The sequence below is a fragment of the Lissotriton helveticus genome, chromosome 1_1 (assembly GCF_964261635.1).
Source record: "Lissotriton helveticus chromosome 1_1, aLisHel1.1, whole genome shotgun sequence".
NCBI classification, from domain to species: domain Eukaryota; kingdom Metazoa; phylum Chordata; class Amphibia; order Caudata; family Salamandridae; genus Lissotriton; species Lissotriton helveticus.
In genome coordinates this window covers 1,840,779,260-1,840,807,232 of record NC_136057.1, presented here as the reverse complement: position 1 = coordinate 1,840,807,232, position 27,973 = coordinate 1,840,779,260, and the positions used below count along the sequence as shown (strand labels likewise).

Below are 27,973 nucleotides of genomic sequence, written 5' to 3'. Positions count from 1 at the left end.
AGTAGTCAGGAAGCAAGGAAAGGAAAAAGAAAAATTATATTGGTGTCATAATCTTTATAACATCCATAAACAGCTACATATGCTGATAGTTCCAAATATGTTAGAAATATACATATTGGCCCCACGTGTGACAGAAATCTTGTCCCCCCGCTTACCTATTAGGTAGGAGGATATGACATTGACTCATCTGGCTACGGCTCAGGTAAGTGGAGCACCGCTCTAGTAAAAACAAATAGGGAGGAAGGTGAGGCAATTCCATCTTGCCCAAGGGCCTACTTAAATGAATTTGCGGCTGCAGAAAAGCTTCCTAGCAGGAGAAACTTTTTTCTGCAGCCCAGCAAAGTTGCGCTTTTGGAGAAATTGCTTGGGGGGAGGGAGAGTTTGGACCAGGTCCTACTGAGGTCTGAAAGTCCAACTTTTCAGAGTGGTTAGGAGAAATCCAGTAGGACACATTCAACATTTCCAGGAACAGCACTTTGGGATCAAGATACCTCCAGCAGAGGCCACCAGGAGGGTCAAGTCCAGATCCATTTGCTACTAGGCAGCTGAGCACGTCAGGGAAAAGGCCTCTTGCAGCATGTTGTGTCCCTATAGCCACTCAGAAGGCCAGCCAACTGACCCAAGGAGTTCACTTCTTTGTCCTTGGTATAAGTGGGAGCAGGATCAACCCTTGAAGTCCCATCACATTTCTCAAACAGCAAGAGCAGTACTGTGTCTTGTCTTCCACAGGTCCAGAAAGTGCTCTGAGAAAAGTGCCTTAATGATGGTTGGCACTAGCTAGTAAGTGGGGTGGCTCCTGGTTCCTCCTTAACCAACAGGTAAAGGTACTTAAGGGCAACCCTACCCACTTTGTCGGTAGTTCCTATTTGCCTTACTGCAAACAATCCCACAGTGCATCTTACTTCTTCAGTTCAAGATGGAGAAAACATTCCTGCTTTGTGCTGAGCCTGTGTGCCCAATCAGAAGTGTAACCAGGGAAATGAGCAGTCCCCTCTGCTGTGGTCCCTCAAAACTGGTTCTGGTTATAGCTACCCTCCCACAGGAGGTTGGGTGCGGGTGGGTATAGAGTGGATCAGTGATTTTTTTCTCAGATAGTAACTTGATGCCACACGACAACTTTGTATGCACTAATGCAGTACCAGGCACCCTCTTTCTTACACATGCCGCAATAACGCAATTCATTCGGAAATATTGATTAGTGGATCAGAAGGAGCCTCTCACTTTTCACATATTGAAATCCATTCACGTAATGAGACATGGCCGTCACCTTATTGGGTGGCTATATCGTGGGTTGAGGGAACACCTGAATACCCCATTGGGGCCACTTAGACACTGATGGGAAGCAGTATTAACGCAAGATTTGGAAGATAGAGAATGGGCATTAATCCTGGAACATCCTAGAAGAGCTTCCCATAATTGCCAATTGAAAGTAATCCAATTATTTATATTACATAGGGCATACCTCACCCCGAAAACACTGCAGAAGATATACCCTACTGCCTCTTCAAACTGCCCGACATGCCCTGTTCAGGATGCAGACATTCTACATATGTGTGGTCCTGTCCGAAGTTGCGTGGGTTCTGGACGTAAGTAATCCAGAGTCTGTCAACACAAACAGAATGCACACCTTGGGACACTGTAGAGGCCTGTCTCCTGGGCTTTTTTCCTCTCCCCAAGAAGGCAAAGTTGTTACGCCGATTTGCCGGCCTAGCCCTGGCGATTGCAAAGCGATTGATTACACAGCACTGGAAATCCCGCACAGCACTGCATAATGGTAAATGGAAAGAGGAAGCTATCCGTTGGGCTATAGCAGAGAGAGAAGCGCTGCAGCATGAGGAGTATAGGGCGTTGAGAAAATGTCCAATCGCCCTAGAATGGGCACAACTGTTAGAGCTGTTTAAGACAGACACAGAAGGGATATCAGAGGGCTCCCAGAGAACAGGAGTAGATGGTGGTGAGGCTCTTTGATTTCTTCCCACATAATGATAAGGACCATGGCGGGTGTCTCCCAGAGGTTTCTCTTTTTTCCCCTCTTTCTCTTTTCTTAGACCCTCATCCCCTTTTTACTCCTCTCCCTGGCCCGCCCTAGTACTATCTGATGCGACTATCACTTGGCACAAGACACCAAGCAAGGTGTGGTTGCAACACAGCGGCAATTGTTTTCTTTGTTATGGGGTTTGTTTGAGGGGGTGGGTATAAGGTGGGAGCAGGGATATTAGGTGTAAAGAAAATCGTCACTACATCCCATACCATATGAAAGTATGGTATTGTGAAACTTATATAACCAATAACTTTTGTTTATATTCAAATGCGGATGTAACCCGTATGTCATTAGTCAAATGAAAAAGTATGATGCTATAATATGGTATTACCAACTGTTTATGTCACAATCAATAAAGTTTGTGCTAAAAAAATAAATAGCTACCCTCCCACAGGCTTTGCTGCCATCCTGTCTGGGGGCACAAAAGTTATCCTTCCCCAGGTTTCACGTAACATTTACTTGTGAACGGGCATGCCCCCTTGCAAGTTAATTAAAATCCTGGGTCCATCTCAACTGCCTACCTGCTAGGGCAAGAAAACGCCTCCCCACACCCAGGACACTGCCCCTGTCCTGGGAACAGTTTTTACACCTTATTATGGCCAAATACTGGGTGGGCAGCTGCCGGAGAGCTAATGCAAATGAGCTTTCATGAGCTTCAGGCAGAAATAAAGTAACTTTCTAACAGTCACTTTACCAAATATTTATCAAAAATCTGTCTTTAACATTAGACTGGATTTTTTAATAAATATTAAAAATAGTGGCCAAATTATTTATCTATCTGGTCCCAAACTTGAGGTATCAGAATTAATATTTTATTCTGTACTCTAGTTTCTCATAGGAGAGCCAAAGCCTTCCACAATGAAAACAGCGTTTTGGGCAACAACGCCTCCGTCTCTTGTTTCTGAAACTAATAATGCTTTCTGGAGAACAGACGTGTCATAGAGCAGTTAATTATCCCTTTTCTAAATGTCTACATGGGATGTCATGACACAAAATTCCATGCACCTTTCCAGCATTATCAAAGAGCTGGGCGTGATGCTGCTATCGCCTCCTCCGCTGCCTTTCCCCAAGGGGAGGAATGGATGGATTTACCCAATTTGTTTTTTCTTCTTCATCCTCGTCCAGCTTACAGCTTCCCCGATGAGCTGTTCGGGATTGCAAACAGCGTACTGGGCAGTCATGAGCTGTGCCATTCACCCTTCACCCACATATATGAGAGTGAAAGAGGGTGAGGCCAGTATACAGCTGCCACAATACCCTGTTCACAGTTGTGAAAAGGACACTAGGGCAGATGCGTACTGCCCAGTATATGCACCGTTTTACAGGACAAGGAGCAGAATACCAACGTACAGCTTAAATACATGTTTAAGAACATATGTAGACTTTGAGTACAACAGAAATTAAATATACTATTAAAAATAATCACCAGTTTTATATTGTAAACAGATAAAAGACATAGCATTACCTACTGCAAGGACACTCAGCCCTATCACATTGTTTCTGCCAGCCATTATTCCACTCAGAATACGATGGAAGACATCGACTTCGTTGACCACATTTATAAGGATGGAAGCAAAGCGGGAGTAGCAATCAGGGTTTTGAGGGACACATCGATTAAATAATGGGAAGGATTTACTAGAAAAAAGAAGAAAAATGAACAACATTTATTTTACGGAACAATATAATGAACATTACATTTTACACCAGTCGCAAGACTACTGTTAATTTTTTCCTCAAACATTTTTGACTGGTATTAAAAAAAATGGGCTTCACTTTCCGGCCATCTGTCCTGCGGATTTCCTGGGCAGAGAAGAAACCAATGGAGCCAAGTACATCCCTCCTCTCTCTTGTTGAGTGGCAAGAGGCTATTATCTTTCACAATGAGGTTCCCCAGGTGTGGCCTCTGGGTTGAGGTCTGTGACTGTCTCAGGTTCCTCCTTGACTAGCTGAGGCAAAGGGGTTTGCAGCCTCCTTGCAAAACATGATGGGCTAGAGGCCTGTGTGAAAAATAGGCTGTCCTTGTGGCCCTATGAAAAGGTCCAGAGCTTAGCCGGGGACCAAGTGTGCCCCCCCAGGTTGTACTGAAAGGTCTTGTAATGGTTTTCTAGGGTTGGCAGGCATATATCTTAGCCCATCCTCCACCTCTGCAGCCTTCTTGCAATATAGAGGGCAGGTCGAAGGGCAGTGAGGCAGGGGTTGGCCTGGCTTCGCTTCTAGCTTTGTTTTCTCAATTTAGCAGGTTGGAATAAATGAGTCCCCTGGTTCAAGCTCAGTAAATTTAACTACACATAAATAATAGCTTTTGCATAAAGTGGGTGGTTGGCTGAATATTCTATTGACAGGGTGATACTTATCTGCTTTTTCATATTACAACTATACGTCAGAAACAAATTAATTGGAAAAGAACAACTGTGTAACAGGTATGTTGTATGGTCGTCCTAGTGAACAGTTGGTGTCCTTTGTCGCACAATATTGGATTACATTTATATACGGGTGGGTGTGTACAGGTGCACATGATTAAGTCGAACAATAAACCCTGCACTCTATGAATCATTTGCAAACAGACCTACCTAGTTGTACACGAACATGTACTAGTTCAGTATGTCCTTTAAAAGAACAAGAAGTGTGATCGCATTCCATCTGGCATAAAAGCAGTTGTGTATGCCAAGTAACACACCTGATGCCCGTCCCTTTAGCGAGAGATCAGGCTTTAACCATGCTTTGGCACACACCGACTACTACTGAAGAGCCACTACACCTGCCCATCAGCCTGCAAGAGCGGAGAGTATTCATAGATCCACATCTCACTGGCTCCAAATAAAAACAAGCAAACACCCTAAAAGAAGAATCTAAAGCACAAATCTAAGCCTAACACTGTGCGATCATCATTAACAACCAATGAAGCAATTTATCGCATGCGTTTCTTTTAAACAGCTTGACTTGCATTTACAAACTGGTAAATTCTATTACTGCAACCTTTAAATGTGGTTATTTGAAAGCTCGCATATTTGGAAACCCATGCAGGTTTTGCACCGAGTGGGCTGTCGTAGTCAGAGGCGTAGGAGACACTAAAATTCTGGGGGGGACAGGGACAACCTTGACGACTTTCAAGTGACCCTATACAAATTACCGCCCATTAAAAGAATATAATCACATACTTTCGAAGTGTGAAATATTGAGAAAAGCAGGCATGTAGTCACAGTTTGCATTATGCTTTATTGTTATTTACATTCACATAGTATTAAGACCACATGTTAAAAAAACATGTATATGAATCTTGCATTTTCTTGTCCCAAGCAAACAAAGGTCGCTGACTTAGGGTGGGGGCGTAGTGTTTTCAAGTGCATTATGGTTTGAAAAGTATCTGCTGCTGCGTTCCTGGTCTCCAGCAATTTTCAGGCAACAATAAAAATGTGAAGATAACTTTAGTGATTAATGTTCTTTATTGGAGTAGTGTGGCTCACTGGTTAGAGGCGGCAGACCCAGGAGCAGAAGTCGGCCCGGGACCAGGGTTCAATTCCCGACGCGGCAGGGTCGTGGACTTGGGTCAGCGGACTTGATAATTCTCGCTTCGGTGCTTACTCTAATCAGGGGTTCCACTCGGCAACTCTGGGCATTAGCTTGCCTAATCTCCACAACGGCCCCATCAATTCCGGGGATGCCTGGCTCCACCTTGGGGACTCCCAGCAGGGACCATCCCACAGGGAAAGCCAGGACGGGTTCCCCAGAGTTATACAGCGCCAGGAAACCTACGGACGGGTAGCAGTGCGCTTTACAAGCTCAAATACATTTACATTCAAATACACATTTATTGAGAGAGATGGGAGGTTTGTCTAGTGGAAGTATTGGCTCATGGTAAGATAGATACAGTGGGGTAATATGCCTGCTGCAAAGAACGTGTACCACGCAGATCACAAAATGAATATCATGTAAACAGGTCAGTGAGTTACTGCTTTTGTCTGAGAGATTATTTTGGTATTTGCAGTTTATAAGTTAACATTCTAATATTGAACAGTGAGCTATTAACTGTCATCAAAGAGCTGCATGAAAACTTCAAAGTATAGATTAGAATGTTATGATTTTTCTCCAGTCTTTCTCCTAATGTTGGAAAATGGGTTCATTAGGATAGAAATCAATTCTGATTATTAAAGAGAACTCCCCAACCATGGTGTTGTGTTTTAAGTTTGTGCTTCTCTGGTGTTGCAAAGCCACCCTGTGCCCTGGGCACTCCCTAACTTTTTGCTGACTGGTACTGGTGGTACCTGACTCTGACTGACCCTGGCCTCTGCCTAAACAGGCCCAGGGCCAGTGCTATTCTGAAAGAGACACTTAAAAATACAGTGAAAACACCTACATACACTAGGGTGCACTATGGGTTAGGGTACTCCTATGATTGGCATGACCTCTGCTATAAGGCCCTAGCACATAACAAGGCAGGGGGATTAGAACTACCTTTAAGTCCCTACAATATAATAGGGCACAGCAGTTTAGAGGCCAGCAGCCCTTACTGCTCTTGCATGTGTGCACTGTGAAAACCTGGGGTCAGTTTAGAAGTAGCCCTGTGTTGTAGGACTGCTGGGGAACTTACAAATTGATCAGCTACAATGTTGGGGCAAAATTAAGTTAAGTGGAAAAATGTTTTCCACTTAACTGTGGCTGTATTATATTTGCCACATAATACGTCATCTTCTGCATAAACTAACAATTTCACCCAAAACAATTTTGTAGTTCAAACGGATCACAAATTACTGAAAGAAATGTGACTTATGTTGCTGTGAAGTGTAGGGCCCTTTGCAAAGGTTGACTGGTCACCTTTGCCACTGCTGCATTTGTATGTTACACAGGTACTAATGAGGCAAAAGCTTTGCAGAGGCTGTTAGTATGTATAAGTATGTCAAAATAATAAAGTATCATAAAATGTACCGCATTACGCTGCAGCCTTTTTATTGTTACATAATTTAGTCAAAACTGCGACATCATTTTGCCCTCCATTGCTACATAACTCCAGTGGCCCAAAAGCAGGCTGCACATGTCAAATGTGTCTGTGTATGAAGCAGGGACTAAGAAGTTTGCAAACTTAGGGGCTGATTACGATAGCAGAGAGACATCAGTCTGTCCGCCATCGAATCGGGGAATGGGACCGCAGGCCTTCAAGGTGGCGGCCCCATTATAGGCATTACAGTGCGACCGCCACTATGGCGTTCGCAGTGCCTATCTATCATCCGCCGAAAGTAAAAAAGGGACATGCTACATATAACACTGCACTACGTGGCAGGCACAATGTGGTGCCTGCCACATGGTGCAGATATATAGGGGGGCATCATAGATGCCCCCCCAGGTCCCATGTCTGGGGGCTGGGGGAAAGGGGCCTGCTACGGCACCCAATGTCACTTTCTGCCAGCATTTCCCTGGCGGGTGAACCGCCATGGATAGGCTGGCAGGTAAGGGACATCATAATCCCTAGTTCGTTGTCTGGTAGGCACTACCCGCATTGTAGGAACCACGAGCCCCTCCGCTGCACTGGCGGGCTCAAGGAGCCCGTCAAGTGTGTGGCGGTTGGTCTTTCCGACCGCCAAGGAACCACCCGCAATTGTAGTATGGCGGGAGGTGATGCAGTCACCAATGGCAGTGGGACATCCACCGACGGGGTGGTCTTACCGCCATTACAATCACCCCCTTAAGTTTGGTGTGCATGCAAATCCTACATTGCCAACCCCTGTTAAGTTGCATGACTACTGCTGAAAAAGGCCAATTGTTGGACTTGGCCCTCTTGGCAGGGTCATCCCTGAACTTTTTGCCTTCCTCCAATATTCTCTCTGACCTGTTTTTGTTGGTTTAATGACTCTGGGCACTTTACCACTGCTGACCAGTGTTAAAGTGCATATACTCTCCCAATGTAAAAGGTATATATGATTGATTTCCATGATTGGCTCATTGGATTTACTGTCAGTCCCCAGTAAAGTGCACTAGGAGTGCCAGGGCTTGTGAATGCCAATACTGCTAGTAGGCCTGCAGCGCTGGTTTCGCCACCCACAGAAGCAGCCTTTTAAAATGTGTCTAAGGTCTGCCATTGCAGAACCTGCGTGCAGTCTGGTACTGTCATGCTGGCTGGGCAAGTGCACACACTTGCCAGCCTCTAAACCTTCCCTTTGCTTCATGTTAGTCACCCCTATGGTAGGCCCAAGGACAGGGTGCATTGTAAGTGTAAGGTAGGACATGCCCTGATGTGTGTGGCATGTCCTAATAGTGAATTACAGCCAATTTCGTTTTCACTATTGTAAGGCTACCTGTTCTCTTAGGCCAAGATGGACTGCTGGAATTATTACACCCTATAATCCCAGCAGGCTCAGGGAGCATGGTAGAAGCTCAAGTTTAGTATGCCTGAACTCAGAATAATAAAATACTTATTTTAGTAAAGTTTATTTTAATATCCTGTGTTTGCAAATGCTACTTTTAGAAAGCTAGCAATTGCTTGCCTAACCATTTCAGCCCGCCTCTGCTAAGATGTGCATCTGACTGTCTGGGTTGTGTGAGTGACAGGGCTGGGGGTTGACAGGTGGTGAATGCAGGGATTACAGCTTGGTGGGAGGTGGGAGTGCCCCTGGACTCTGAATAGGGCTGTGCTCTGCCACCACAATGCTGGCTCCTCCTCCTGGGGAGCGACTGATGACTCAGCCCGACACCTGGCCCAGGAAGGGAGAAGCCTGTCAACAAAGTAATCCTGGCTGCCCCTGTCCACACAATGCTGGCTCCACCTCCTGCGGAGCGTCTGATGTGCCATCCCTGCTCCCAGAAAGGAGAGACCCACGTTTCCCAAACACAGTGCTCCAGGACTGAAAGAAGTTATGCAGAGGTCCCCCTGGCCTGTAAGAACAAAAGAAAAGCTGTATAAAAGTAGGAGCCCTGCTCCTAGCAAACTAGATCCTGTTTCCCACAACGAACCTCTGCCCAACTAGAAGGAGTAGAAGAAGCTGGAAGGACTGGCCTGCTGTCTGCCTTGCTGAGGAAGGAGAGGAGAAAACTGATTGAAAAGACTTTGCTGACTTGTGCTTGAAACTTTCTCCAAGGGCTTGATTGAGCTTGCCCCCTGATCTGAACCCCAGGACCAGTGGGTTCTGCTGTGCTTTGGCTCATCTGAAATTTAAGGGCGAGTATCTCTTCCCGCCGGAGGTGAAGTCTGCGCCCTCTCGCCCCCTAGGGCCGTGGCACCCGGGAGCCCGCCTGCCTGCTTGCCCGTGAGAGCCTCGCTCTGTTCAGAGTCGCTCTCTGCCCTCGGGTTAAGGCCGGCTGTTCCTCTGCCCCCGCCTGTTACTGGAGTGCCTGAGCACTCCCTCGCCCCTCCCGCCGGAATCCCGGACCCGAGAGCAGCCTACAGCCTGGACGGCCGCCCGTGCATGACATTGCACCCAGCCGCCCCGCTTTGCCCTTTCGTACACGGAGAGGCCGCCCCGCATCCTGAAGGGATCCTCACTCGGTACGGACCGTACTGAGGGCTCCCGTGCTGCGCCCAGCCTATCGGAGATCATCCGCCTGTGAGAAGACCCCCAAGCACTCTCCGTGACTACCGCACACTCGCTGAGTATGCCGCGTGGTCCGGAGCCCCCCATGACCCGTACCAACCACTTCAGCGCACAGGGCTTGTCTCGGGCTCGGGGCCCGCAACGTTCTTCTTTCCCCGTGGCCCTGTGCGTCGCACCAGTGGTTCAGGTACGTCTCACCCCCGTCAAGACTGTATGCTTCACTTTGTCAACCCGAAGCACAGTTGAGACTTGACGTGACTCTTAACCTGAAAGCAACTTACCAACCTGAAGCGCACTCGAGCCTCGAAGTACATTGGTAACTGGTGCGCGACTGTGTGACAGCCCCGTACGCCTCGTTGTCGGAAGCGGTACATCGCGTACCCCTGCTCACGCGAGAGGCGTGAGCAGTGGAAGGGGTGCCGGGATTTCACCCGTTCGAAGCGCCCCGAAGCGCTACCAAGTGTATGACTAAGTTTGTGAGGCACAAGAGGGGTGGAAACCTGCTTAAACCAGTTTAAAACAAACAAAGAACTAAGAGAACTATTCTTTTAAGCAAAAGAGACTAGAAGGAAGCAGCGTACCATCCAAAAGAGAACTTGCCATTATTTTACACCCTTGTGGCTTAGTTAAAAACGTTATATTGGTCTTGTGATAAGTTCTTACCTGCATAGATATATTTTTACATAAAGAAGACGTATTTTTACATAACCACAGCCTGGTGTCCATTTGTGGGGGGATTGATATATTTACTGTGTGTGTGATTACAAATGCTTAACCCAATAAAGCCTGAAGATTAGCCTTGGCTGCTCACGCCACGCACCTAAAGGGTGAGCAAGGGTAATTCTAAAGGGGTCATCCTTCGCCCTGACTTAGAGGAGAGGGTCCCTGCTTGTCACAAGTGAAAACTTGCGCCAATCAGAGACCCCCAATTCTAACACCAATGGTGGTACCAATTGGAGAAGTGGACTGGCCTCAAGGGTCTTGTGACCTCAGTGACCGAGTCACCGTCAATCTAGGGTGTTCTTCTTCGTATGCCTGCTCACAAGACTGGAGGTGAACTGCAGTATGGATTGTGGTGGACAGGCCTTCAAGGTTAACTCACACTTGCCACCGTTAGGGTCCACCTGCGGGTGCTAAGACACCAGGGCTTCTAAGGTCTCTCGAGCCTTCTGTGGTCTGGTAGACTTGTCATGAAGGCTGAACATGATTCTCCAGTTCCAAATTCAGCAGCACTGGCCAGAGTGCCACACCCTCTCCCACACTGAACACCATACTGCCTCACTGAGAGAAACTCGCACTGCCTTAAGCTACAACTCAATTGTGCTGTGACTAAATTCAAATTATGCACTAGACAACAGTAAAATGATACCTGAAAAAAATGAACAACACCCTGGAAAAAGCAAACGCTCATAGGGAATGCAAGAATAAAGAAAAGCATGTGAACTGTAATCAGTAACAACATGGTTACCTTAACGTTTTTAAACTCATTATTCAGAAAGAAGTAATTTTGCCTGAAAAGTTCAGGACATGGCTACAGGACCAGGAAGGGACCCGTTTCAATGTCCATTGCTTATATTGTTTCAAAATGTAAGCAGTTTGGTTTAAAAAAGACCACATCCCCGAACACAGAGCTTTTTTTTATAAGCTAAAATAATTAAAACAGTTGAAAACGATCATATTAAACGTTTCCATTCCACCCATCAACCAGGTATTGCAGTCCCTTTAGGAATGGTGCACTTCCCCACCCTGGAAAAACTGTTGTTCACAGAAAGTAGCGCTCTCACTGGCAAACTCTGTAAAGTGGCGCTATGTGTGAGGTTGTAAATAACAATCTGGCCTGTCTACAGACCACTTTGTATTGCTTTATTTAGGTATTTAATTATTTTGCTCTACGTCCTGAGGTTTTTGTTTTGAATAGAAAACGGTCAGAAAATGAGGACATTTCCAGCCAAAGTGTTCCACCTTTTTTGGATCCACTTCACAGGGGAACAAAGAAAGAAAAACAGAGCCAAGAGAGAGTACAAGAGCTGTCTCTTGAAATCAGCACATAAGGAGGAGCGAGAAAGACAGAAAGAGATGGAGGAATAAAGAGAGAGAGAGGGGAGGAGGGCAGCTGTTAGAGGCAGACCAGGAGAAGTGGACACTGTCCTTGCCTTCTCTGGGCATGAAGGAAAAGAGACAGAATTTTCCCCCCTTCTCTGCCCTTCCCAGAACACCGAGCCTTCCCGCAGCATTACAAAGGGTAGAGTTCGGGTGGCCTCTTTGATTCCAGGCAGGTCAAGTGCAGGGCCATTAGGTTGAGGTTCTGAAAATCTGGATTCATATAATAGTACTGGACTCGAGAATAAAAACTTCGTCGAAATAGGACGAATTTGGTATCAAAAGACCGAGAATGACGAGTACATCATGTACATGTATTTTCGGCGTATTCGAGTGACGATTTCACCTCGAAATCGTCATTTACATTCTGAACCCCACTCCCATTTATATGTTGCCCTTTACATAGGCCTTAATCCAGTTGAATTTGATTCCACAAGGACACATACTCCTTAATCGACTTCTCCCTGACCTCAGTACAAGTTAGAACCATTGCCCCAGGCCGAACTCGTTAGGTCAGTTCCCTCCCAGTGGCTGAGCAAGATAGCATCTAGGCTCAACCAGCCATAAAACCATTTCAGCGCGCACACCTTCCATATCTCGCTCACATCTTTTCTCCACTCCTTTTCTTTACTTGCTTTATGATGGGGAGGTGACCGTTTTTATTGGGGATCCAGCGATATCTGATGAAATGTTGCGCCTTGCCGGATGATTTGTTATGGGCAGCACGACGTGAAATATGTACATGTCATCATGACTCTGCTTTTCTTTTGTAACCAGTAACTATAAATGAAATACCACGAATTCGAAGAATGTTTGCCCAAGGCCGAATATCATGTATAAAGAGAGAAGCCTGACTTCGTGAAAGTGTGCAGTCTCCTGAGAATATACCCGTATTGTACTTCTAGGACCCTGTTACCTTGGTTGCAGCCAATAAACTAATCTTTGACTTCACCTCGAAGACTCTGAGTTTCTGTAGGTCTGACTCAGGAGAACCCGAGGTCTCGGGGTGTTGATTCCCTGACACCGCTGGGTTACCGGTTCTGTGCCAGTTCTTAAAAACCCAGTACCTCAGTTGGCGCCCAACGTTTGGGGCGATTCCAGTGGTACCAGCCAGCCTGAAGATCGTGAGGAGCTTCGTGTGGAAATTCCGGAGGAGGGCCCACCACCTCATCGACCCCTGCATGTCGACGTGGTCCGAAGGTCTTTGCTGCGAGGTTCCCCGCTTCCCGACGGCTACAAGGACTGCTGCCCTGGCTATCGCCCTGATGTTGGACCCTTGAAATTTTTGGTAGAGCGAAACACTGAGACGAGTCTTCTGGTGACGCCATCGATATTTTCAGTTAAGTATAAGTGGAGCGTCTCCCAGTCATTAGTTGGACTTACTTTGTGGTATCTTTGGGATACAAAAGGTTTTGTATTGGTACTTGCAAGCACCATAACGGAAGGACTCGTGTATTCACGAGAAATATCGTAATCGATAAATCCTCTGAAGTTTGGAACTAGACTAGAGAGCGAGGATGCCTAGTCTTAGACTTGGGAATTTATTTTGTCTTGGTAGTAATAATAGGGACTCCCGATTGGAGGACTCATGTCCGGTTCCTCCAGTTGGAACTCCGACTTACGAGCTATATGTTAAACATGGGGTAGGCCCCATCGTTTACAACGAAGTATGGATTAAATACACTAGGAAAGATGGTGTTTTAAAATGGCCCCAATATGGTAGCTTTGATTCTGAAATCTTAGACAACCTTGAAGTGAAACTCTTTAAAAAGAAAGCCCGGCCGGCGATGTTTGACTCTTTCCGCTTATGGCGCAAAGAAGCCAAACAAAAAGAAATTAAATTAGCTAAGAAAAATAAGAGAGAAGGGGGACTTTCGGTAATGCAAGCAGCCGTGCAGTTTAAAGATAATGAGGAAGAGCAGATAAATGAGCAGTTGCACAGGCAACGTAAAATGGCAATAGATAAGTGTTATCCAGTTTTGCCGTCTCTTCAGCAAGAGGCAGCAAAAGAGCGTGAAAAAGACCCATTAATGTCGCAATTATTAACTTCACCACCCCCCTATGCGCAGAATGTCACAGCACCCCCTCAACCTTTAGTTGCACAAGCTGCGCCTCCTGCTCTTCCACAGCACCCACCAGCTGTTCTTCAGCTGGCTCCTACTTCTTCGGTGCAGCCTCCTTCAGGCCCACCGACCACTTCTGTTTCACCTGTGTTTTCTACGATTTTGCCTACTGTACTTTTTACATCTCCTAATGCTCCCTCTACGATTCTGCCTAGTGCCACATCTATTTTCCCTGATACCTCTTCTGCCATCTCTACCCCCGCCTTATCTCACCCCATTTTTCCATCTGTTTGTCCTTCAGTTTCACCTTCCGTTCGGCAGAAAATGGCCAGCACTGTTACTAATCTTCTTTTACCTCTTTTCGGGTCGCCTGCTACGACCCCTAACATAGGAAGAAGACAGTTGCGAAGTCAACTGCCTGATTATCAAGAGAGAGATTCCCTGAATAGTTTAGCTCGGAAATGGGTCATGGACACTGCAAAATATGATGTACAGTCTGTCATGGAAGTCTTCCATCAATGGGAAGCAGCGACACAGAGATATGTTTTCGAACAGATGTGTGTCTTTCTTGGCGAGGATTTGGAAGACAATGATCAAGAATGCATCCCACAAGAAATGTGTCGTGTACGGTTTAAGTTTGGAGAGGGTATGATTGTAGGTCCAGATGTGGAAAAGGCAGTTGAAATGTTGTTATCATATCGGAGTAAGGGAAACAGTTCTGGGTCACCATCTGAATGTAATACATCCAGTAGGAAAAAGGCACAACAATACCCTATGAGAGAAGTTCCCCCACAGTGGAGAGAGGGTGACGCGACTGCTGTCCCACCTGTCCTGCCACACTTTCAGCGTGTATGGGTACATGTCCCATGGAAGCGAGCTGACGTTTTAGCACTCAAACAAACGTTACCAGATCCGCGTAAAAATCCTGCAGGGTACTATAAAGAATTGTCACAAACTGCTGGGTCATGTATAATGAATTTAGCCGATATCGATATGCTATTTGGGAACGTTGTTCCACAGCCTTTATGGGGTAAAATTTGTCATGTAGATCATGACCAGGAATTAGGTGACACGTGGGCTAATATTACTGCTGCAGATGCCCGACAAGTTGGGGGTGCCAAGCCTGAACCTTTGATAGCAGAACTCCCTGGTAGAATAGTAGATTACATGAAAACGATAATGCCTGCAATACGCGTAAATTGGGATAAGTTGTCTGCATGCAAGCAAAAGAAAGAAGAAACTGTTTCAGATTTCTTCACCAGATTTGAAGAAACATTCATTGACCATAGCGGTCAAGATATGACCACGGAAGGTGGTCAGAGATTGTTTGTCGATAAATTCGTGCACAATCTGCTTCCAGAATTGTGTAGGAAATTGAAAGATTCAGAAAGTTCTTGGGCAGTCTCATCTTCGGCCCAGATATTAGCTACTGCACAGTACTACGAGAATAGAGACAAAGATGAGAAAGATAAAGTAGAAAAGAAAACTAGAGAACTCAAAACGAAGGTTTTGCTACAGCAAGCCTATCCGCCACGTGGTGGTGGTAATCAACATAATAATGGCCAGAATCACTATCAGAATACTTTTCAGCAGCCTCAACAATATCAGAGAAACTTGCAAAGATTCGATTATACTCAACCCCGTGTAGGTCCTAACCAGTGTTTATATTGCAAACAAGAGGGTCACTACAAATATAATTGTCCTGCCCTGCCACAACGTACGAATGGAGTTCCTGGCGTTAGAGGTCATGGCAGTCAGCAAGCACCTAGAGGTAGAGGACGTGGAAACGCCCCTCAGGACGCGCGCCCCCTTCCGCCACAAAACTCTATGAACAGGTTTGATCAGCAAAATAACGTATCTGACAGGACAGCTCAATACTATGTTGATGAGTATTACACAGAAAATGAGCAGTGGGAGAATAATGATTGCTAGGACAGCCATAGACGAAGAGAGGGAGTTGTTTCAGTTCCAGTAGATCAGAGCGGACCTTACGTTGAGGTGATTACATCAGGTGTGTGAGAACCTTTTCTGTTGGATACTGGTGCTACAAAGAGTTCTATTATGCACTCCAAACTCCCTGGCGCACCTTTGTCTGGCGAAATGAACGTTTCTGTAGGTTTTTCTGGCGCCCCAGTTAGAAATCCGATTTCTGACCCTTTATCTCTTTCTGTTGGTCCTTGTGAATTCGAAGCACCCCTTATTCTGACGACAGGTTGTGGTGAGAATCTGCTAGGATTGGATTTGTTAAAGAGATTGTATGCGACTTTGTATTGTTCTCCTTCAGGAGTACAACTCACTTTAGGCAAGAAAGTGGTTTCTCCTATGTATTTGTCGAGAGATGCACTTCCAGCAGAATTGGCACTTCTCCCAGATATTCTTTGGGCTACTGGTCCTAATGATGTAGGTATTTTAGAAATTCCACCATATGTTGTAACATTGAAGTCAAATGTCAAAATGCCACGAATTCCCCAATACAGAATATCTAATGAGGGTGAAAAAGCTTTGCTAGCGATCGTTTACGAATTGATCGAAAAGGATGTGATTGAAGAAACACGAGGCAATGTTTGCAATAGTCCTGTTCTGCCTGTTTTAAAACGAACTGACCCTTCTCAGCCACCTGTGTATAGATTCGTGATTGATCTTAGAGAAGTAAATAAGATAGTTGTGCCACAATTCCCAGTTGTCCCCGACATTACCACATTATTAACTATGATTCCAGCTTCTGCTTCATGGTTTTCAGTGATTGACCTAAAGAATGCTTTCTTCAGCGTTCCAATTGCTGAGGAGAGCAGGGATATTTTTTCCTTTAGTTTAGAAGGTCGAAGCCTCCGCTTTAAACGCGCTCCTCAAGGCTACTGTGAAAGCCCCTCAATATACAGTCAAGCTCTGAAAGCCCAGCTTGACACAATGGTTTTGCCAAAAGGTGCCACTCTCGTACAGTACGTGGACGATTTGCTCATCGCTGCGGATACTGAGAAAATTTGTAAAATGGCCACGTTGTCATTATTGCGTCATCTATGTAATCTGCATCACAAGGTGTCACTTTCCAAGCTTCAATATTGCCGACAAGAAGTGACCTACTTAGGTCATCTCTTATCGAAGGAGGGAAGGAAACTGACCCCAGAAAGAATTCAGGCAATAGCGAAATTGAGTGTGCCAAGAACACAGAGAGAAGTACGTGCTTTCTTGGGCATTACATCGTACTGTAGACAGTGGATTCCAAATAAACCCTTGGTGGCATTAACGTGTAAAAATACACCCAATCCCATTCCTTGGTCTGAAGAGTGTCAGAAAAGTTTTTTCGAATTACGCACAGCATTATGTTCGGCTCCTGTGTTAGGTACCCCCAACTACAGTAAGCCTTTCACATTGTATGTCCACGAGAAGGAAGGCTGTGCATTGTCTGTGCTGACTCAGTTATTCGGAGATAGACAGCGGCCATGCGCCTATTTTTCGTCAACTTTGGATCCGGTAGCACGAGCATTGCCAAGTTGTTTAAGGGCCACAGCAGCAGCAGCTGTTTCCATTCGACAGCCTGCTGGTCTAGTAATGAATAATACACTAATCGTGATGGTCCCGCATGCAGTAGACACATTGTTAAATAGAACCAAGACACAGCACTTAACTAGTGCTCGACTGTCCAGTTACAAATTGACGCTGCTAGCGAGCCATGTGCACATAAAAAGGTACAGTACCTTGAACCTAGCCACATTGTTACCAATTGCAGAGGAGTCAGATGCTTCAGAACAGCACGACTGTTTTCTCACAACAGAGGAAGAGACAAAAGGGAGAGTGGATTTGTTAGACACTCCTCTTGCTGAATGTGATGGTACATTATGGGTAGATGGTTCATGCTTTAAGCTCCCAAATGGGAACGTGACTACAGCATATGCTGTCACAACTTTGCACACAGTCGTTGAAACTGCGCGAATACCACATGGTTCAGCTCAAGCCGCAGAACTCGTAGCACTTACGAGAGCATGTGTGTTGTCTAAAGGAATGAAAGTGACTGTCTATACCGACAGCCAGTATGCATTTGGAGTGACTCACAGTTTTGGACGATTGTGGAGAGAACGGGGGTTCCTGACTTCGCATGGAACTAAGATTCAGCATGGTCAGTTGGTGAATGAGCTTCTTGAATCACTGACCTTGCCCCTGCAAATAGCGATCGTGAAATGTAGTGCTCACAAGAAAGTGACTGATGATGTTGGTCGTGGAAATGCATTTGCTGATGAAACCGCTAAGGAAACTGCAAAGAATGTGATGAGCCGAATGTATGTTGCGAGCCCAGAAAGATGGACTGGTGATGTTGGAATATGTGAGGACACGATAGAGAGTGTGAAGTCCATCCAAGCTGAGGCCACGGAGAAAGAGTTGAGCACGTGGAGAGAGAGTACAGGAAGAATGGATGCAAATGGTTGTTGGATTGAATTGACAGAGCATCAGAGATGGTTGTTACCCGATGCATATGTGCTTCAGTGGTTACAATGGCTCATGGAATGGCCCATATCAGCGCGAAAGGGATTTGCGAGTTGTTGGCCCCAGTGTGGAAGAATTCGGGGATTCCCAAGTGTGCAGAGAATGTTGTCAAGAATTGCATGGTATGTCTGAAGCACAATCCTGGTAGGGGAACCCCAACTCCAGCTGGTCATTTTGCACCTCCTACGTATCCGTTCGAGGTTTTGCAGCTAGATTTCATACACATGGAGAGGTGCAACAACTTAAAATACGTGCTCGTGGTTGTTTGTGCCTTCTCAAGATGGGTAGAAGCCTATCCCCTAAAAGACAATACTGGCTTGTCCACAGCGAAAGCCCTTGTAAAAGAGTTCTTCCCCAGGTTTGGAATGCCGAGAATGGTCTGGTCTGACAACGGAAGTGAATTTGTGGGTCGTGTGATGAAAAGAGTGTGTGAAGGGCTAGGCATTAGGCAGAAGTTCCACGCTGCAAATCACCCCCAATCAGCTGGATTAGTGGAATGTTACAATGGCACGCTTAAACTTAAATTGGCCAAAATCCAAGCAAGCACAGGTCTTAAATGGCCTGACGCTCTACCCTTAGCACTCCTATCCACCAGAATGACTGTGCAATCGCGAGTGAAACTGAGCCCCTATGAAATCATCTTTGGTCGGCCAGCCAACATATGGGGAGTGCCTAGGCCCACGAAATTCAGCGAGCTGCAACACCCTATTTTGCTTGATTACTTGTATGAATTGACGGCTAAATTGCGTGTTTTATATCAACAGGTCCACAACACCTTGCCTCTGGTCACTGAGACTCAGGGTCACTCCATTGAACCCGGTTCATGGGTCCTAGTCCGCAACTTTCAAAGAACAAGAAACGACCAGCCCAGATGGACCGGGCCTCACCTCGTCCTCCTGTCTACAAGGTCGGCTGTTAGGGTGGAGGGGAAGGCCAATTGGGTCCACGGGATCCATTGTAAGAAGATACCCTTCCCTCTGCCACATGACCAATGGGTCCAGAAAGGAGGCACTGACTCAGAGCGCACAACTGATGAACGTGTAAATGAACTAACCCTGACTGTGAAAGCGAGAACATTTTTCGAGAAACTGTGCCACCACCAGAACAATTGAACTCTGTGGAACCTGAACTACTATTTCTGGACCAGACAGTACCCGGGAAAAGACGCTACAATTTGCAACCAAGAAAAACAGACTAATTAAAAGTGAATCCTTTTGTGATTCGAGAGAAAACCCCATGAACTAATAAAATGTGTCTTTTCCCCAAATCCTATTTTTTTTTTAAAAGTGCAGATCTCCCATCTAGGTAACTTGCTTATTTTTGTTTTTTCGAACCGCCATCCGGGTTCCGCTGCTAGGGTCGCGGTTGATTAAAGACTTTTGGGTGCAGCTGACGACGTTAGGTCGTTGGTTCTGGTTGGTCCAAGGGAGTTGCCCTAGACTGACGGAAGCATCCTTTAGCAGAGGCAACCTACCACCGCGGGCAGCACCTTAGAGAGGATGGAGTTTCCTGATGTGGAGAGGCCTGCCAAACAAATGAACTTTAAGCAGAGACTTTTTAACACGATGACAAAGAAAAGTTTTATAATAGTGTGTATTTTTATGCTATTCAGCGTAATGGTCTTTTTGATAAGCTATGTTTTATTCTCTTTTCATGTGACATTTGCGCCCACTACATCACCCATACCTCCTCCTACTGTTTCCTCTCATTCTTTCCACCCTCTGCCTGACCACAAATCAAATAGGAGATTAGAGTTCATTAATAACTCCTTCGTTCAGTTATTACACCAACACCAACTTGTAATGAACACAACTAACTGTTGGGTGTGTGGTCTCATGCCCCACACCACGGATAAAGGTATCCCCTATTTGGTCCTGCCATTTAGTCACAATGGTTCAGTCTGGGCATATAGGACAATGTTCATATATGCACGAGAAATCCAACCCCTAAGTTCTGTAAAAGACAACCTCAAAACTAGCGCCCTAGTCAAAGGTATAGTTGACATGATCAAGGAAGTAACCTCTTACGAAGATACCCCGGATGATGAGATACTTGCATATGTAGGTTGGAACGTGACCGGATATGGCACTACATTAAGTGAGAAACAGCAAGCCAAAAGATCGTCCCCTATCTGGATCGTACCTCATCAAGGTCACCTGTGTCTGCAAGGTATTGGCAAGAATCCCAGAGCTCAGCTAGGGAAGAGCGTCTGTACAGAAACGTATGTTTTTGGATCTCAGACTTCCCCTGCATTTTTAGCCGCTAAGGGTACTTATTTCATCTGCCATGATAGAGCCTATACATGGTTGCCCCCTGACTTCTCGGGCTCATGTTTTGTTTCATTCCTGTTACCTCCCACCTACACAGCAGCGGCGGATTACCATCGGACAAGGGTAGTTAGAGGTGTTTTGAGTAAAGAAGACACTGCAGGTCAAGAATTTGGTGACTTTGCAATGGGTTTTCTGCCGTCTGGGGAGCCATGGCTAACAGCAGGAACATAAGGCAATTGACAAAGGTAGTTGAATCCACCGTGACTGAAACTGCTGGTGCCCTTAGCAACCTGACTGCTGAGCTCCAGTCGGATCGACTTATGACCCTTCAGAACCGGGTCGCTTTGGATGTAATACTTGCGGACCGAGGTGGAGTATGCAAATTGATCCAGTCTAGTTGTTGCATTTTCATCCCAGATAATGCTCCAACAGTGTACAGGGCCATCTCCAAACTGCATAAGATTTCCGAATCCATTCATGTCGATAAAGGAGATTGGTCATTAATGGGATGGTTCTGGGAACTGATATCTGCCTGGGGATGGAAAATTCTGATGGTCATTGGGATGGTCTTAGCCATTCTTTTCCTGTTCTGTCTATGCATACAGTGTGCTCCTGCAATATGTGGCCTCTGTGCTACATCATGTGTGAGGAAGCCTGTGTCAAGAGATGAACTCAGTACTAGAATGATGTTACAGCAACATCTCAATGACTTTAGGAATATAGATCTGGACTCAGACTAACATGAGGATAGATTAATTGCCTATGTAAGGGCAAAAGGAGGGTTTGAGGTTCTGAAAATCTGGATTCATATAATAGTACTGGACTCGAGAATAAAAACTTCGTCGAAATAGGACGAATTTGGTATCAAAAGACCGAGAATGACGAGTACATCATGTACATGTATTTTCGGCGTATTCGAGTGACGATTTCACCTCGAAATCGTCATTTACATTCTGAACCCCACTCCCATTTATATGTTGCCCTTTACATAGGCCTTAATCCAGTTGAATTTGATTCCACAAGGACACATACTCCTTAATCGACTTCTCCCTGACCTCAGTACAAGTTAGAACCATTGCCCCAGGCCGAACTCGTTAGGTCAGTTCCCTCCCAGTGGCCGAGCAAGATAGCATCTAGGCTCAACCAGCCATAAAACCATTTCAGCGCGCACACCTGCCATATCTCGCTCACATCTTTTCTCCACTCCTTTTCTTTACTTGCTTTATGATGGGGAGGTGACCGTTTTAATTGGGGGTCCAGCGATATCTGATGAAATGTTGCGCCTTGCCGGATGATTTGTTATGGGCAGCACGACGTGAAATATGTACATGTCATCATGACTCTGCTTTTCTTTTGTAACCAGTAACTATAAATGAAATACCACGAATTCGAAGAATGTTTGCCCAAGGCCGAATATCATGTATAAAGAGAGAAGCCTGACTTCGTGAAAGTGTGCAGTCTCCTGAGAATATACCCGTATTGTACTTCTAGGACCCTGTTACCTTGGTTGCAGCCAATAAACTAATCTTTGACTTCACCTTGAAGACTCTGAGTTTCTGTAGGTCTGACTCAGGAGAACCCGAGGTCTCTGGGTGTTGATTCCCTGACACCGCTGGGTTACCGGTTCTGTGCCGGTTCTTAAAAACCCAGTACCTCAAGGTAGCCTTTCACGTGCTAATGGCCCTGCGAATAACAGAAGGGAGAGGGGAAATTCTTTTATCCCCTCGCCCCCCCCACCCTTGTCCCCCGTGTCCCTCCACTCCACTCCAAAATCTGGGGGGGATATATCCCCTGCGTACCCCACACTTCCTACGCCCATGGTCGTAGTCTCCACTGTAACTCACTGCTGGCCTCAGGCAGTCAACATTTTCATGCACATTTGTGATCATGTGCGAGGAGGAGGAGAGTCTGGGGTTTCACTTTTGCTTCAGAGGATCCGGACTCGGAGGGAGCGGAAGAGCGCAGCCCCGGAGATCCACACACTTTCGCCTGTTGACTCCCGATAAACTCGGACGTCTTCTAAGCCAGGCCGCCGCTGGATGCAGACAAGGGTCGCTATTCCTGCCCAAGGAGAGGAGGCCGCCCCGACAGAGGGGCGGTCCGAGTGGACCACTACACAGAGACACTGGGCGGGGAGGTGAGCAACGTGTGAGAGTATCTGAGTAAAAATGTACTTAGACAGTTTCTGCTGAATATTAGGTAGGGGTCGCTTCAGAGGACGGGGCGGGTCTATCCACGACCGTGAGGGGAACGGTCCAACATCTTCACCTTACCGGCAGCGTGCCCAGTGGCAGGGGGCACGCTCCAGGTCTTTGCCATGAGGGGAACTGCTCCAACCGGACTACAAGTCCCAGCAGCACTTTGCCGGTGCACAGAGACGGCGTCAGTGTCCGGCGCGCCAGCCCTCATTAGCGCGCGGCGCTTCACGCAGCGCGGGACGCGCGCGGGCAGCGCCCGGGCAAAGCCCGGGACAAGGGCGGGACCATCAGGGGCCAGAAGAGAGCGGGCTGGGCCATCCCCCTAAAAACATTGTCATAAAACCTGTGAGTAACCTTATTTGTATCTAACGTAAGTGACAATCCTCAAGAGGTACTGATTGGAAGTTTTTTTCCTGGACTACGCTAAAAGGCAGTTACTCAATATTGAGTGAATCATTTTATATTGATTGTAAGGCATAAAGAGCCTATACTTTATTTCTTTTAGTCATAATTATTTCATTGTATATCAGGATTTATATGTGATTTAGTAATTGTGTGGACTTAATCAGATGGTGTGGTCAGCGTTCTGGTTTCTTTTCCAGTTGTATGTTAGATCCTTTTTTATAATTAGGATTCCCTAAATTATCGTGGTGTGCACAAATGGCACCATGGAAAGACACAGGTACTACAGGGATGATTGGGACCCTAGACGCCTATCTGACCAGGGCTGAGTCAGCCATCAATAAGGAAATTATTCTGGCAGAACGTAGGCTCTCTATGGACCCCTTATTTGGTAGATTAATAGCCTCTTCAGCCCCAATGTTTAACACGACATTAACAACCCCCCTCCTGGTCAACCAGCGGTGGCTCAGCTAGAGGGTGACATTTCCTTATTGAGCAATAGTCTGATTTCTGGGTCACCAGAGCTGGCTCCTAGCCCGGTAAAGTCTAGACTACGGGCGAGAGGACAAAAACAAAAGCAAGTCTTGAATTGCCCGAAAAAAACAATTACCCCCAAAAAGGCTAGGGTATCTAAACAGAATCATGCAGCTATTGGCAGACAGGCAGTGACTGTTGTAGTTGATAGCAGCACAATCCTCAATGCCCAGTGCGATGGAGTAACACTGAGCTGTAATCATGTTGGGGGAGATTTTTGGGGGAAACTAGAAGGTTTGTTGCAAACGCTGTTGGAACCCATTATGCTGAAACTAAGTGGGGTAGAGTCTAGGCTTTTGCTTCTGGAATCTTCGATGGGGAACTGTTTGAAAACAGCAGCCATAGCTCATACAAATACAGAAAACCCATCTTCTTCTAGTAGGAAGAATAGGACACCGAGTAATAGCACCAAGTTGACTGACCCAGTAATAAATACATTAAGTCCCCCAGTCTTAGATGGTGCCACTAAAACCAATGGAATTACGAGAGGGAATGGTCCCACTCCACATCAACCAAGTACAAGGAGGTAAATGCCTACATCTGACTCTCAGCCAAGATTTCGGGAGGGTCCTAGTGTGGTTCCACGATCCATAGTTATTGATCTCCCCCCGGAAGTGACCCCTTACGTGGTCATACTGGGGCATGCTCCTGTTCTCCCACTAGGAGAGACAGAGAGCTACGAGCAACTACGGAATAAAACAACATTTTGGCTTAAAAAATACTCCAGGTGGGATGAATGTTTCTAACAATATAATAATGGTACGTAGGGTCAGTTGGATTGGCAGATCAAATAAAACAGGGGGTGGGGACTGCATTATTGTTAATTTTGACAACTCTTCCACTGCAGGCCAACTACTATCTAATGGTCAATGTCATAAACAAATGACTGGTACGGCAATTCAACTACTTCCCCTGGGGTTCTTCTACAGGCCCTCTTATGGGAGGGGACTGACACGATTCAATCAGGGAGGCAATTGGCGAATGAGAGATCAATCAAGGGTGAGATTTCCCACCAGCTACCCGCCCCTAGGTTGCAATATAATAATCTCAGCAACCCACGTACGAACGGGCATGGCCTTCCAGTGCAAAACAGATTGGAACTTCTGTCTGGCCTGGAGGGCTGTGATTGACTTAAGGCACCAGAAGACCAGGGTGGTGGGAGGCTGAATGGCCTGGGAGCCAAAGAAGCCAGTCCCTGTAGGAGGAGTTCTAATAATGTTATTTCCTGGAATACCGCAGGTCTAGCAGCTAAGATGCAGCATTGTAGCTGGATTACTTTTATTAGGCAGTACCTGATAATCTGTTTACAAGAAACATTGTCTGTAGAATGCAACCATCTCCTGGAAGGATATACGGCATACTTTGTTCCAGCCATTGCCACCACTAGGGGAAGACCAAATGGGGGGTTGGTTATCTATATCTCCGTGGTGCTGGCCTGTAGAGTATCATCCTCTAACCCAGGCATTCTTGGTTTAATTTTAAAAGGAGAACATTGTATAGCTGGCCTGGTAAATTTTTATAACTCAGTAAATTCATGCTCAGATTATAGCCATTTATCTGCTTTGAATGTTTTTATCAACACGTCAATGAGTCATAGTCTGCAAAACCTTATGGTTATGGGTGATTTTAATGTACATCCTTTTGGTGACCCCCTATTTAAATGTATCCTAGAACTAAATTGTTCTCGAACCCATGGTTTGCATTTTGAACACTCGATTGAGGGGGAGCTCGTTAATGATATGTTGAATGACTTTGTTATGACACCCACCATGGCCCTGATGGACCCCTCCACTAGATTCGAGGTACCTACCTTTAAGGGCCACGGGAAGGGAACGTTCATTGATTATGTGTTGATTTCATCATCTATGCCGATTTTTGCAGAATCTTTTTTAATTGAGGAAAGTTAATTTAGCGATCATAATCCTCTCTCTTTGCGTTTGCTGGGACCATGGATTAAAAAAGAGGGGCCTAATCCCAGACAGGGTAGTTTATGCACAACTGATGGAAGGCCCAGACTTAAATGGTCTAAAATCACCCCTGATCTATTTTATAAAGATATTAAAGTGATTTGTGCAGATGAAATTGTCACCTGCACCCAAGGAGGTAATCAGCACACGAAGGTGCTCGGGGCATTTCAGTCGCTCTCAGAAAAGGTTATGAAGCTGCTGTCTGCACCAGCTAAAAATCAAACTAATGTGGGCCCTAAGTGGTTTGACCACGACTGCTCCAAAGCAGCCAGCAATCTAAGGGTGGCTCTAGCAGCTAAACCAAGAGTACAGGCTAATGTACACATTGTCGGAAGGATTATGAGACAATGCTGGCCAAACGTAAGGAGATCCTAGGGGTTGAGGCATGGAATGAGCTATTGGACCCTGAAACTCTTAAGAATAGGTCCAAGTTTTGGGGCGTAATGAAAAAGCCATTTCTTGTTCAGGAGACCGGTGGTGGTCTTGAATGCCACATACCTAAGGAGGACTGTGAAGCACATTTTGAGCATCTGTACGACTGTCCTCTGGAAGATACTGCCAGCCCGGGCTCTCCACAATTGTCCCTGTCTTTAAAAAAGGGGATAAATGTAGCCCTCACTGCTACAGACCCATTTCACTCATAGATTCTATGGTGAAAATATTAGGAAGGATACTACTGCAGAGACTTTCATCCTGGGTTGAGGATAACAACATCATGTCCATCTCCCAGTATGGTTTCTGCAGTGGCTGTTCAACAACAACCCAATGCTTAACCTATTTTTAATTCTAAGTAAATACACAGTGGCACACAGGGGGACCATCCATCTTGCCTTCATGGACTTGCCCTCAGCTTTTGACTGTGTGAACAGGCGGAAGCTGTGGCAGTCCATGAGGGTGAAGGGGTGGACGGTGGATTGTTGACTTTCTAGTAGATTTACATAGCAATACTAGAGCAAACGTTAGATTTTCCCAAGATCTGAGTGTGACAAAGAATTTTAACATCAGAAGAGGAGTCCGACAAGGATGTATTTTGGCTCCTTTTCTTTTTAATTTTTACATTTATGACCTGGATAGCGTTTTACAGGAGGTGGTGGCTGACTGCCCTAGAGTTGGTCGCCAGGGTATTCCAGTCCTATTATATGCGGACGATGCAGTCCTCATATCCAGGACTGAAAGAGGCCTCCAAGCTCTTTTAAATGCTTTTAAGTCCTTCATGACAGAGAGGGATTTAATGATTAACAACGCTAAATCATTTGTCATGCAAGTAGGTCAACAATCCAGAAGGAACTTTGTATTCAAAGTAGATGACGCAATAATCCCTACATCTAAGACATTCTCCTATCTTGGGGTCCTCTTTGATAGTAAATTAAACTGGGGCCTGCATGTTCTTAAATAGAAAGGGGAGCTTGTTAGGGTGAATGCATCCATTTTTAATTTTGCATCCAAACTGGGGAAAAAACCTACTGGTGCCATGCTGCAATTATATAACGCCAAATCAGTGGCCACGGCTGTATATGGCAGTGAAATATGGGGGTATGTTGCGGGAGAGCAGCTCCAGATTGTGGAGAACTCTTTTATGAAACGTCTTTTGTGTGTCCCCTCGGGCACGTCCAATCTAGCAGTCCATGAAGAATTGGGGACACAGTATGTAAGCGATATTTTCTCCCTACGCCCACTGACCTGTTGGTTAAAACTTTGGCTGAATCCTGATATCCCACTAACGCACTTAATTTTGAAAGACTGTTTGTCTCAGGATAATGTATTGGCTATTCCATGGTTGAAATATTTGAAGTCCAGTTTTCTCCGATTGGGGCGTTCTGAGATGTTTGAGAACCCTGGTAGCATTACTAAGAGGGACCTGGAGGCAACAAAAATGGCTTGCCTCAGGGATTGGAAGATCCAGAGGGAAGCCATTGAGATCCAGAAGCCAAGTGTCAGAAAATATGTTATGCTAAAAACATCTGCATCTATTGAGCCTTATTTATTGGGCTCTCTGACCGCCCATGAAATTTTTTTTATTGACTAGATTTAGGCTGAATCTCTTATCTTTTGCTTGTTAGGCCAAGAACTGCTATTTTTAGTAAAGTTGTAGCTCCCTGCGGCTGCGACGGAAAGTCTCCGCAGGATATGCTGCATTTTATGTTTTTATGTAGATTTTATGAATATCCCCTCAAGCGCTATCTAGTGTCACATTTAAGAAAACTTAATTTCTGTCAGATCAGACCAGCTATGATGTATCTACAACTCTTGCACAGTGATAGTATTCTCCACATACTTTAATTTTTTAATTTTTTTTTAAAATAATTTTTATTGAACAAAAAGCAGAGGTAATATTTAGCAGACAGTCGCAGGTTAAAATCCTGACACAGAACACGCATAACGTACTTGAATTTTTAAAA

The 27,973-nt window shown here is 45.7% G+C and overlaps 1 protein-coding gene across 6 annotated transcripts in view; it reads right to left on the bottom strand.

The window, feature by feature from the left end:
- SLC44A3 (solute carrier family 44 member 3) overlaps positions 1-27,973 on the bottom strand; it is an 879,170-nt gene that overhangs the window by 342,090 nt on the left and 509,107 nt on the right. For all 6 annotated transcript variants that reach the window (XM_078641256.1, XM_078641253.1, XM_078641270.1 and 3 more), the window contains one exon: positions 3,507-3,676. In XM_078641256.1, the coding sequence (XP_078497382.1) occupies positions 3,507-3,676 (170 nt within the window). The remainder of the gene's footprint in view (positions 1-3,506; positions 3,677-27,973) is intronic.